Source organism: Heterodontus francisci, chromosome 23 (assembly GCF_036365525.1).
Source record: "Heterodontus francisci isolate sHetFra1 chromosome 23, sHetFra1.hap1, whole genome shotgun sequence".
NCBI classification, from domain to species: Eukaryota; Metazoa; Chordata; class Chondrichthyes; order Heterodontiformes; family Heterodontidae; genus Heterodontus; species Heterodontus francisci.
This window is the reverse complement of record NC_090393.1, coordinates 69574561-69587106: the sequence shown is the minus strand read 5'-3', so window position 1 is coordinate 69587106 and position 12546 is coordinate 69574561. Positions and strand designations below refer to the sequence as shown.

General features: G+C 45.0%; 1 protein-coding gene across 6 annotated transcripts in view; it reads left to right on the top strand.

Annotated features, from left to right (window-relative positions):
- The window catches only part of si:ch211-225b11.4 (tRNA (32-2'-O)-methyltransferase regulator THADA), a 286781-nt gene that overhangs the window by 165004 nt on the left and 109231 nt on the right, over window positions 1-12546 (top strand). For all 6 annotated transcript variants that reach the window (XM_068055469.1, XM_068055472.1, XM_068055471.1 and 3 more), the window contains 2 exons: window positions 3248-3396; window positions 6597-6740. In XM_068055469.1, coding sequence (XP_067911570.1) covers window positions 3248-3396; window positions 6597-6740 — 293 coding nt within the window. The remainder of the gene's footprint in view (window positions 1-3247; window positions 3397-6596; window positions 6741-12546) is intronic.

The following is a 12546-nucleotide window of genomic DNA, read 5'->3' as shown; positions in this document are numbered from 1 at the left end:
TTTTTCATAACATGATATATATAAATGACTTGGAGATTGGAATACAGAGTAAAATTTCAAAATTTGCCAATGATACCAAACTTGGAGGTGTGGCAGGCAGTGAGGATGATACCAATTGACTGCAACAGGACATAGATAGGCTAGCAGAATGGGCAGTCAAGTGGCTGATGGAATTTAATACAGAGAAATGTGAGGTGATGCATTTTGGCAGAAGGGTTAGGGAGAGGCAATATAGACTAAATTGACAGTTTTAAAGGATATACAGGGAAAGCGGGATCTTGGGGCTCACCTTTGAAGGTGGCAGGCCATATTGAGAGAGTAGTTAGCAAAGCATATAGGATCTTGGACTTCATAAATAGAAGTATTGAGTACAAAAGTAGGTAAGTTATGCTGAACCTTTATAAAGCTCTGGTTAGGCCACAACTAGATTATTGCATCGAGTTCTGGTCACCACACTTCAGGAAGGATGTGAGGGTCGATGAGAGGGTATGGAGTAGATTTACCAGGGATGAGAGATCTTAGCTACAAGGTTAGTTTGGAGAAGCTGGGATTGTTTTCCTTGGAGCAAAGGAGATTGAGGGGAGATTTGAGAGAAAGTACAAGAGTATGACAGGTTTGGATAGTGCAGATAAAAGCTGTTTCTATTAGCTGATGATACAAGGACTGGGGGGCATAGATATAAGGTTTTGGGCCAAAGATGAAAACCCTGTAACCAGGATGTTGAGCTGCTATTCCTGCCCTTCTTTCGGTCATACCACTATAATAGCTATAATCTCATACTCCACATGTCAATCTGTGCTCTCAGCTCATCTGCCTTACTCCCAGGACTTCTTGCATTGAAGTATATACCATTTAGCTCTTCCAAGTTCTCTTTCTGTTTCTCCTCTAGCCTTTGTTTCCTCTGCCTTCCAAACACGCTTACTAATTTTCTGCCTTCCATTTCCAACTTTTCTTGCAGATTTATTTATTTAATTAACTGAATTTAAAATTCCCTGGTTGCCCAGCTGATGTTGGGAATTTAACTCTAGTCTCCCAATCATTAGACTACACCTCTGGATTAGTAGTCCAGTAAATAAAAACCCATTTGTTTCACTGATGTCCTTTATTTAGTTTTAGTTTTAGAGATACAGCACTGAAACAGGCCCTTCGGCCCACCGAGTCTGTGCCGACCATCAACCACCCATTTATACTAATCCTACACTAATCCCATATTCCTACCACATCCCCACCTGTCCTTATATTTCCCTACCACCTACCTATACTAGGGGCAATTTTTATAATGGCCAATTTACCTACCAACCTGCAAGTCTTTTGGCTTGTGGGAGGAAACCGGAGCGCCCGGAGAAAACCCACGCAGACACAGGGAGAACTTGCAAACTCCACACAGGCAGTACCCAGAATTGAACCTGGGTCGCTGGAGCTGTGAGGCCGCAGTGCTAACCACTGCGCCACTGTGCCGCCCTTTATGGAAGGAAATCTGCTGTCCTTACCTGGTCTGGCCTACAGGTGACTCCAGACCCACAGCAATGTGGTTGACCCTTGCAGGGGAGGCAGTGGTATTGTCACTGGACAAGTAACCCAGAAACCCAGGAGCAGCAACAGGCATACCTCAAAATGAGTTGTCAACCTGGTGAAGCTACAACCCAGGATCACTGGCATGCCAAACAGTGGAAGCAGCATGCAGTAGATGGAGTTAAGCGATCCCAAAACCAATGGATCAGATATAAGCTCTGCAGTCTTGCCACAATCAGTTGTGAATGGTGGTGGACAATTAAACAACTAACTGGAGGAGGTGGCTCCACAAATATCCCCATCCTCAATGATGGGGGAGCCCAGCACATCAGTGCGAAAGATAAGGCTGAAGCATTTGCAACAATATTCAGCCAGAAGTGATAAGTGGATGATCCATCTCGGCCTCCTCCTGAAGTCCCCAACATCACAGGTGCCAGTCTTCAGCCAATTCGATTCACTCCATGTGATATCGAGAAACGACTGAAGGCACTGGATTCTGTAAAGGCTATGAGCCCTGACAACATTCCAGCAATAGTACTGAAGACCTGTGCTCCAGAACTTTCCGTGCTCCTAGCCAAGCTGTTCCAGTACAGCTACAGCACTGGCATCTACCTAGCAATGTGGAAAATTGCCCAGGTATGTCCTGTACACAAAAAGCAGGACAAATCCAACCCGGCCAATTACCGCCCCATCAGTCTACTCTCAATCATCGGTAAAGTGATGGAAGGTGTTGTAGACAGTACTATCAAGCAGAACTTGCTTAGCAATAACCTGCTCAGTGACGCTCAGTTTGGGTTCCGCCAGGGCCTCAGCTCCTGACCTCATTACAGCCTTGGTCCAAACATGGACAGAAGAGCTGAACTCCAGAGGTGAGGTGAGAGTGACTGCTCTTGACATCAAGGCAGCATTTGACAAAGTATGGCATCAAGGAGCCCTAGCAAAACTGAGGTCAACGGGAATCAGGGGGAAAACTCTCCGCTGGCTGGAGTCATACCTAGCACAAAGGAAGATGGTTGTGGTTGTTGGAGGTCAATCATCTGAGCTCCAGGACATTACTGCAGGAGTTCCTAAGTGTAGTGTCCCAACCATCTTCAACTGCTTCATCAATGACCTTCCTTCAATCATCAAGTCAGAAGTCAGGATGCTCACTGATGATTGCACAATGTTCAGCACCATTTGCAACTCCTCAGATACTGGAGCAGTCCATGTAGAAATGCAGCAAGACCTGGACAATATCCAGGCTTGGGCTGATAAGTGGCAAGTAACATTCGCGCCACACAAGTGCCAGGCAATGACCATCTCCAACAAGAGGAATTTAACCATCTCCTCATGACATTCAGTGGCATTACCATCGCTGAATTCCCCACTATCAACATCCTGGGGGTTACCGTTGACCAGAAACTGAACTGGAGTAGCCATATAAATACCGTGGCTGCAAGAGCAGGTCAGAAGCTAGGAATCCTGCAGCACCTGACTCCTCAAAGCCTGTCCGCACAAGGCACAAGTCAGGAGTGCGATGGAATACTCTCCACTTGCCTGGTTGGGTGCAGCTGCAACAACACTAAAGAAGCTCGACACCATCCTCTCCCAGGTATCTGTTCTATTTATAAACCACCCAACCAGTTGATTAGATTCCAGCCTGTAACTCACTCCTGGATCCCACAGATCTATACTCCAGAGTTAGTGCCTTCGTGAGAGGAGATGATAAATTGATTATTGTGTTTTGTTTTTCCAGATGCAGCTCCATCTCTTGCTGATACGGGGATTGCTATCAAGGCTGTATTAGCTGTGGGAAAGGGTCTGGAGCAGGACACTGGGGAGGACTCAGTTCTGTTATCCGAGGATCACAAACTGATCTTAACCTGCTGCTGGGTTACACTCAGGGTAAGTTCTTCAGTAAGCCTGGGAAATCGTCATTCATTGGGTCCCTTCCATTAACCAGAATGAGCCAAGGTGAAATCGAGAGTGGAGGTATTGGAAATATGCCGCATTGCGAATTATCCCTGCGGGAGGATACAGGCTAATTCTGCACACAGACATATTCAAAATATTTGGTACATCTGTAGTTAACCAACGATGGGTCAAAAAATAAGTTAAGAGACAGTGTGAAGCAAAAGGAAGAGATTTCCACAGATGCAAGGAACAAAAGAAATCCACAACAGACTGGGAGAGTAAAAATTAACAAAGGGATGGAAAGCAAGTAAAAGAGATACAAAAATATTTTAGCAACAAAGATTTGCAAGGGATATCAAAGCTAACATCAAATGTTTGTGTGAAGATAAGACAAAGAGAGTGGTAAGGATGATGTGGGCCGGATAAAGACAGAAGCAAGTGATATTATAATCATAGAAACTTACAGCACAGACGGAGGCCATTCAGCCTATCGTACCTGTGCTGGCTCTTTGAAATAGCACTTGTACTCAGTCTCACATCTCTGCTTTTTGACACCTCTTAATTTCTTCATCCTCAAGTATTTGCCCAGGCCCCTTATAGAATTATATATGGAATCAGTTTCCACTGCCTGTTCAGGTAGTGTACCAGATCCGGACAACTCCAAGTTAAATAAATTCTCCCTAACTTCCCTCTAGATCTTTTGCCAATGATTTTGAATCTATGACCTCTGCTTATTGACCCACACACCAGAGGGAATAGTTTTTCTCTATCTAATCTACCAAAACCTCTCATCATAGAAACATAGAAAATAGGAGCAGGAGTAGGCCATTCGGCCCTTCGAACTCTGCTACGCCATTCAAAAAAGATCATGGCTGATCCTCTATTTCAGTACCCTGTCTCCCGTTTTTTTCCCCATATCCCTTTATCCCTTTGGCATTAAGAAATATATCTATCTCCTTGAATATATTGAATGACTTGGTCTCAACTGCCTTCTGCGGTAGAGAATTCCACAGGTTCACCACCCTCTGAGTGAAGACATTTCTGCTCTTCTCAGTTCTAAATGACATACCCCATATCCTGAGACTGTGACCCCTGGTTCTGGACTCCCCAGCCATCCGGAACATCCTTCCTGCATCTAGACTGTCTCGTCCTGTTAGGATGTTATAGGTTTCTATGAGATCCCCTCTCATTCTTCTAAACTCTAGTGAATATAGGCCTAGTTGACCCAATCTCTCCTCATACATCAATCCTGCCATCCCAGGAATCAGCCTAGTAAATCTTCTTTGCACTTCCTCCATGGCAAGAACATCCTTCCTCAGATAAGGAGACCAAAACTGCACACAATACTCCAGATGTGGTTTCACCAAGGCCCTGTATAACTGCAGCAAGACATCCTTGATCCTGTACTCATCTTGAAAGCCTATGTCACCTCTTAACCTTTCCAAGGAGAACAGTCCTAACTTTTCCAACCTCTCCTCCTAACTGAAGTCCCTCATCCCTGGTAACATCCTGATAAACCCCCTCTGTAGCCTTTCCAAAGCCTTTACATCTTTCCTGAAGTGTGCTGCCCAGAATTATCCACAGTGCTCCAGCTGAGGCCCAACCAGTGATTTGTAAAGTTCTAGCTTGATCTTCTTTTTATATTTGATGCCTCTCCTTATAAACTCAAGTATTTTTTAACCACCTTATCGGCTTACCCTGCCACTTCTAAGCATTTGTGTATATGCTCATCGACAATTTCCAAAATTGTATCATTCTCAAATACTGTCTGTCCATATTAGTCCTTCCAAAATGCGTCTCTTCATACTTCTCTGTATTGATTTCCATCTGCCATGCTTCTGCCCATTTCAGCATCCTGTCATCCTGAAACCTGTAACCATCCTGTACATCCTTGGTGTACCGCAAGGATCTGTTTTGGGGCCACTGCTGTTTGTCATTTTTATAAATGACCTGGAAGAGGGTGTAGAAGGGTGGGTTAGTAAATTTGCAGATGACACGAAGGTCGGTGGAGTTGTGGATAGTGCCGAAGGATGTTGTAGGGTACAGAGGGACATAGATAGGCTGCAGAGCTGGGCTGAGAGATGGCAAATGGAGTTTAATGCGGAGAAGTGTGAGGTGATTCACTTTGGAAGGAGTAACAGCAATGCAGAGTACTGGGCTAATGGGAAGATTCTTGGTAGTGTAGATGAGCAGAGAGATCTTGGTGTCCAGGTACATAAATCCCTGAAAGTTGCTACCCAGGTTAAGAGGGCTGTTAAGAAGGAATATGGTGTGTTAGCTTTTATTAGTAGGGGGATCGAGTTTCGGAGCCACGAGGTCATGCTGCAGCTGTACAAAACTCTGGTGAGGCCGCACCTGGAGTATTGCGTGCAGTTCTGGTCACCGCATTATAGGAAGGATGTGGAAGCTTTGGAAAGGGTGCAGAGGAGATTTACTAGGATGTTGCCTGGTATGGAGGGAAGGTCTTACGAGGAAAGGCTGAGGGACTTGAGGTTGTTTTCGTTGGAGAGAAGGAGGAGGAGAGGTGACTTAATAGAGACATATAAGATAATCAGAGGGTTAGATAGGGTGGATAGTGAGAGTCTTTTTCCTCGGATGGTGATGGCAAACACGAGGGGACATAGCTTTAAGTTGAGGGGTGATAGATATAGGACAGATGTCAGAGGTAGTTTCTTTACTCAGAGAGTAGTAGGGGCGTGGAATGCCCTGCCTGCAACAGTAGTAGACTCGCCAACTTTAAGGGCATTTAAGTGGTCATTGGCTAGACATATGGATGAAAATGGAATAGTTTAGGTCAGATGGTTTCACAGGTCGGCGCAACATCGAGGGCCGAAGGGCCTGTACTGCACTGTAATGTTCTATATTCTATATATTCTATCGTTGGACAGCCTGCCCTGCCGACGCTTGAGCTGAGACTCTCTGTTTGATAATTTCACTTTGGGTTACTGCTGGTGCAGATGTGTTGGTAGTTGGAAACTCCTGGTTCCATTATCCCAATGCGCTCATGGGGCATTTGGTAAGATGTTCGCAGGTGGCCAGCACGCATGGGGGCATTGGGTGAAGTGCAAGTCGCTAGCAGCATCTGTTGAGGTTCTGGAAGGTGGCCAGCACTCCTGGGATCTGATCAAAAGCTGGGGTGAAGGGGACACAAGTTGGGGAGAGTGTGACAGTTTGTTTTTGCTTGTTGGCAGGAGCTGGGACTGCTGCTTGGGTACCTGGTGGAGCTTGGACTTTCACTCCATTCGTCTGCAGATTCAGCTCACCTGCTCTCTGTGACACAGATACAGAACATCGCAGGGGTTTTCCTGGACATTCTGCTGAAATGTCGGCACTGGGTGAGTGTTAACCATTCAAGGAGAGTGATGGGTCTGGAGTCAATAATTCTTAAACCATCAATCACACAGTAACACAGCGAGACAACAAACATAGCCATAGAATCATAACAATTTACAGCATGGAAGAAGGCCATTCGGCCCATCTTGTCTGTGCCGGCCGACAAGGAGCCATCCAGCTGAATCCCACTTTCCAGCTCTTGGTCTGTAGCCTTGTAGGTTTAGGCACTTTAACTGCATATCCAAGTACTTTTTAAATGTTATGAGGCTTTCTACCTCTACCACCCTTTCAGCAGTGAGTTCCAGATCCCCACCACCCACTGGGTGAAAACATTCACCTCGAATACCCTCCAAACTTCCTACCTCTTACCTTAAATATGTGCCGCCTGGTTCTGGACCCCTCCACTCTGTCTAGATCCCTCATAATTTTATCCACTTCAGCTAGATCTCCCTTCAGCCTCCTCTGTTACAAAGAAAATAATCCTAACCTGTCCAATCTTTCCTCATAGCTAAAATTCTGCAGTCCAGGCAACATGCTTATAAGTCTCCTCTGTACCTTCTCTAGTGCAATCACATCTTTCCTATAGTGCGGTGACCAAAACTGCACACAGTACTCCAGCTGTGGTCTGACCAGTGTTTTAAACAGTTTCAGCATAACCTTCCAGCTCATATTCTATTCCTCAGCTAATAAACGCAAGTATCCTGTATGCCTTCTTGACGATCTTATCTAACCGTCCAGCCACCTTCAGGGAACTGTGGACATACACTCCAAGGTCCCTTTGTTCCTTCTCCGTATCTTACCATTTATTCTGTATTCCCTTGCCTTGCTAACCTTCCCACAAAAGCGTTAGCTCACACTTCTCTGGATTGAACTCCATTTGCCACTGTTCCATCCACCTGACTAGTCCATTGATATCTTCCTGTAGTCTACAGCTTTATAGAGTCATAGCGTCCATGCTGACCATAATGCCTATCTATACTAATCCCACCTACCTGCATTAATTCCATATCCCTCTATGCCTTGCTCATTCAAGTACCTGTCCAGATGCCTCTTAAATGTTGCTACTGTTCCTGCCTCCACCACCTCCTCTGGCAGCTCATTCCAGATACCCACTATTCTTGTGTAAAAAATTTACCCCTTTGATCCCCCTTAAAACTCCTCCCTCTCACCCTAATTCTATGCCCTCTAGTTTTATTCACCCCTACCATGGGAAACAGACTTTGGCTATCTACCCTATCTATGCCTCTCATAATTTTATATACCTCTATCGTGTCCCCTCTCAGCCTCCTTCGCTCGAGGAAAAACAGACCCAGCCGACCCAATCTCTCTCTTTATAACTCAAGCCCTCCAAACCAGGCAATATCCTTGTGAATCTTTTCTGCACCCTCTCTAGCTTAATCACATCTTTCCTGTAGTGCGGCAACCAGAACTGCACACAGTACTCCAAATGCGGCCTAACCAACGTTATGTACAATTGTAACATGACGTCCCAACTCTTGTACTCAGTGCCTCGGCCGATGAAGTCAAGCATGCCATACGCCTTCTTCACCACCCTGTCTACCTGTGTTGCCACTTTCATGGAACTATGTACTTGCACCCCAAGGTCTCTTTGCTCAACAACACTCCGCATAGCCCTGCCATTCACTGTATATGTCCTGCCCTGGTTTAACTTCCCAAAATGCATCACTTCACACTTGTCTACGTTAAATTCCATTTGCCAGTCCCTTGCCCACTTTCCCAGTTGATCTATATCCTGTTGTAACCTTAGACAACCTTCTTCACTGTCCACTATACCACCAATTTTGGTATCATCTGCAAACTTACTAATCATGCCCCCTACATTCACATCCAAGTCATTAATATATATGACAAACAACAGAGGGCCCAGCACCGATTCCTGCGGCACACCACTGGCCTCCAATCTGAAAAACAACCCTCCACTACCACCCTCTGCCTCCTATCACCAAGCCAACTTTGTATCCAATTTGCTAGCTCACCCTGGATCCCATGTGTTTGAACCTTCTGGACCCAGCCTACCATGCGGGACCTTGTCAAAGGCCTTGCTAAAGTCCATGTAGACAACGTCATCAATCCTCTTGGTCATCTCCTCAAAAAACTCAATCAAATTCGTGAGACATGATTTCCCACGCACAAAGCCATGCTGACTATCCCTAATCAGACCATGCCTTTCCAGATGCATATAAATCCTGTCTCTCAGAATCCCTTCCAATAACTTTCCCACCATTGATGTAAGGCTCACCGGCCTGTAGTTCCCTGGCTTATCCCTGCCTTCTTAAATAAAGGCACAACAGTCTTCCGGTACCTCACCCGTGGCTAACGATGATGCAAAAATCTCTGCCAGGGCCCCAGCAATCTCCTCCCTTGCTTCCCATAGCCTCCTAGGATACACCTGGTCAGGCCCTGGGGATTTATCCACCTTAATGCACTTCAAAACCTCCAACACCACCTCCTTTGTAATGTTGATATGCTCTAGGATATCGCTGTTCCCTCCCTTGACCTTACTAGCTTCCATGACCTTCTCCACAGTAAATACAGATGAGAAATATTCATTTAAGACCTCGCCCATTTCCCGTGACTCCACACATAGATTGCCACACTGATCCTTTAAGGGGACTTACTCTCTCCCTAGCTACCCTTTTACTCTTAATATACTTATAGAATCTTTTAGGATTCTCCTTTATCTTATCTGCCAGGGAAATCTCATGGCCCCTTTTTGCCCTCCTAATTTCCTTCTTTAGTATAGAACTACATCCCCTATACTTCTTCTTTATTAACCACACGGCCAATTTTTGTATCGTCTGAAAACTTCTTCATCGTGCCCCCTACATTCAAGTCCAAGACATTGATACATACCACAAAAATCAAGAGACCTAATACTGAGCCCTGCGGAACCCCACCGGAAACAGCCTCCCGTTCATAGAAACACCCATCGACCATTACCCTTTGCTTCCTGCCCCTGAGCAAATTTTGGATCCAACTTGCCATTTTGCCTTGGCCCCCATGGGCTTTTACTTTCATGACCAGTCTGCTATGTGGGACCACATCAAAAGCCTTGCTAAAATCCATATAGGCAACATCAAATGCACTACCTCATTGACCCTCCTCGTTATCCCTCAAAAAAAAAATCAATGTTAGCTAGACACGTCCTTCCCTTAACAAATCCGTGCTGAGTGTTTCTAAATGAAGATTTTTTCCAATAAAGTTCCCATCACCGAGGTAGTGCTGATTGGCCTGTAATTCCTCGGTCTATCCCTTTCTCCCTTTTTAAACAATGGGACAATGTTAGCTGTCCTCCAGTCCTCTGGCATCTCATCAGCAGCCAGAGCAGATTGGAAAATGATCGTCAGAACCTCCCGTTATTTCTTCTCTTGCTTCCCCGAACAGCCTAGGATACATTTCGTCCGGGCCTGGGGTTTTATCAACTTTCTCAAAGATGCAAAGCCCCATTAATACTTCCTCTTTCACTATGTTAATTTCATCTACTATTTCACACTTCTCTTGTCTGATTGCAAGGTCAGTATCGTACCTCTCTTTTGTGAAAACAGACACAAAGTACTCATTAAGAACCAAACCAACGTCCTCCGGCACCATACACTGGTCCTTAATAGGTCCTATTCTTTTTTCAGTTATATTCTTGCTCTTTATGTATTTATAAAAAAACATTGGGTTTTCCTTGATTTTACTTGCCAATATTTTGTCATGCCTTCTCTTTGCTTTCCTACTCCCCTTTTTAATTTCACCCCTGCACTTTTTGTGCTCCTCTAGGTTTTCTGCAGTATTGAGTCCTCGGTAATACAGAAGCAAAATACTGCAGATGCTGGAAATCTGAAATAAAAACAGAAAGTGCTGGAGGTACTCGGCAGGTCAAGCAGCATAAATGGAGAGAGAAGGAGAGATGAAAGGTCACAAACCTGAAATTTTAACTCTGCTTCTCTCTCTACAGATGCTGCCAGACCTGCTGAGTACTTCCAGCACTTTCTATTTTTATTTGAGTCCTCGGTATCTGTCATAAGCTTCCCTTTTTTCTTTATCCTCTCCTATAAGCCCCTTGACATCCAGGGGTCTCTGAATTTGTTAGTCCCACCCATTTTCTTTAAGGGAGCATACTTGCTGTGAACCCTCACAATTTCATCCTTGAATGCCTGCCACTGATTTGCTTTCAAGTAGCTGCTTCCAGTCCACTATAGCTAAAATTAGCTTTTCCCCAATTGAGAACTTTTATTCCTAGTCTGTCCTTGTCGTTTTCCATAACTACCCTAAATTTAACTGAATTATGATGACTTACACTAAAGTTCTCCCCAACTGATAGCCCTTTCACATACCCAACTTCATTCCTTAAAACAAAGTCCAGAATCACCCCTCTTTTATATAAAAGCAAAATACTGCGGATGCTGGAAATCTGAAATACAAACAAGAAATGCTGGAACCACTCAGCAGGTCTGGCAGCATCTGTGAAAAGAGAAGCAGAGTTAACGTTTCGGGTCAGTGACCCTTCTTCGGAACCCCTCTCTTGTTGGGTTTGCTACATATTGGCTGAAAAAAGGTCTCCTGAATGCATTTTAAGAATTTTGCTCCCTCTTCCTTTCACATTAATTCTATCCCAGTTAATATTAGGGTAGCTGAAATCTCCCACAATTACTGCCCTATTATTTTTGCACTTCCCAGAGATATGTCCACATATTTGCTTTTCTATCTCTCTTTCACTGTTTGGGCTCTCATTAGTGTGATTGCCCCTTTTCTTTGTTCTTCAGTTAAACTCATATAGCCTCATTTGATAATCCTTCTACCATATCATCCCTTCTCGCAGCTGTATTGTTTCTAGGGCGGCACAGTGGCGCAGTGGTTAGCACTGCAGCCTCACAGCTCCAGGGACCCGGGTTCGATTCCGGGTACTGCCTGTGTGGAGTTTGCAAGTTCTCCCTGTGCCTGCGTGGGTTTTCTCCGGGTGCTCCGGTTTCCTCCCACAAGCCAAAAGACTTGCAGGTTGATAGGTAAATTGGCCATTATAAATTGTCACTAGTATAGGTAGGTGGAATAGAGGGACAGGTGGGGATGTTTGGTAGGAAAATGGGATTAGTGTAGGATTAGTATAAATGGGTGGTTGATGGTCGGCACAGACTCGGTGGGCCGAAGGGCCTGTTTCAGTGCTGTATCTCTAATCTAATCTAATCTAATCAATATTGTGACCCCCTCCTTTTTTTAAACCCCCTGTCTATCTCCTCTGATAACCCAGGAATGTTGAGCTGCCATTCCTGCCCTTCTTTCAGCCATGTCTCAGTAATGGTTATAATATCATACACTCATGTATCCATACGTGCTCTCAGCTCATCTGCCTTATTCCCTCGACTTCTTGCATCAAAGTATATATCATTTAGCACTGCCAAACTTCTTTGTCTATTTTCTAGCCTGCACTTGCTAATTTTCTGCCTTTCATTTCCAACTCGTCGTCTTTCCCTTCTGAATCTACTCTCAGGTTCCCATTCCCCTGCTGAGCTAGTTTAAACACTCCCCAACGGCACTAGCAAAACCTCCTGTGAGGATAATGGTCCCGGCTCTGTTGAGGTGAAACCTGTCCGCTCGTGCAGGTCCCACCTCCTCCAAAATCGGTCATAATGCCTCCAAATCTAAAGCCCTCCCTCCTGCACCATCTCTCCAGCCACATATTCATCAGTTCTATCTTCCTATTTCTGTACTCACTGGTATGTGGCACTGGGAGCAATCCGGAGATGACTAACTTGGAGATCCTGTTTTTTAGTCTCTCTCCTAGCTCCCTAAACTCTGCCTTTA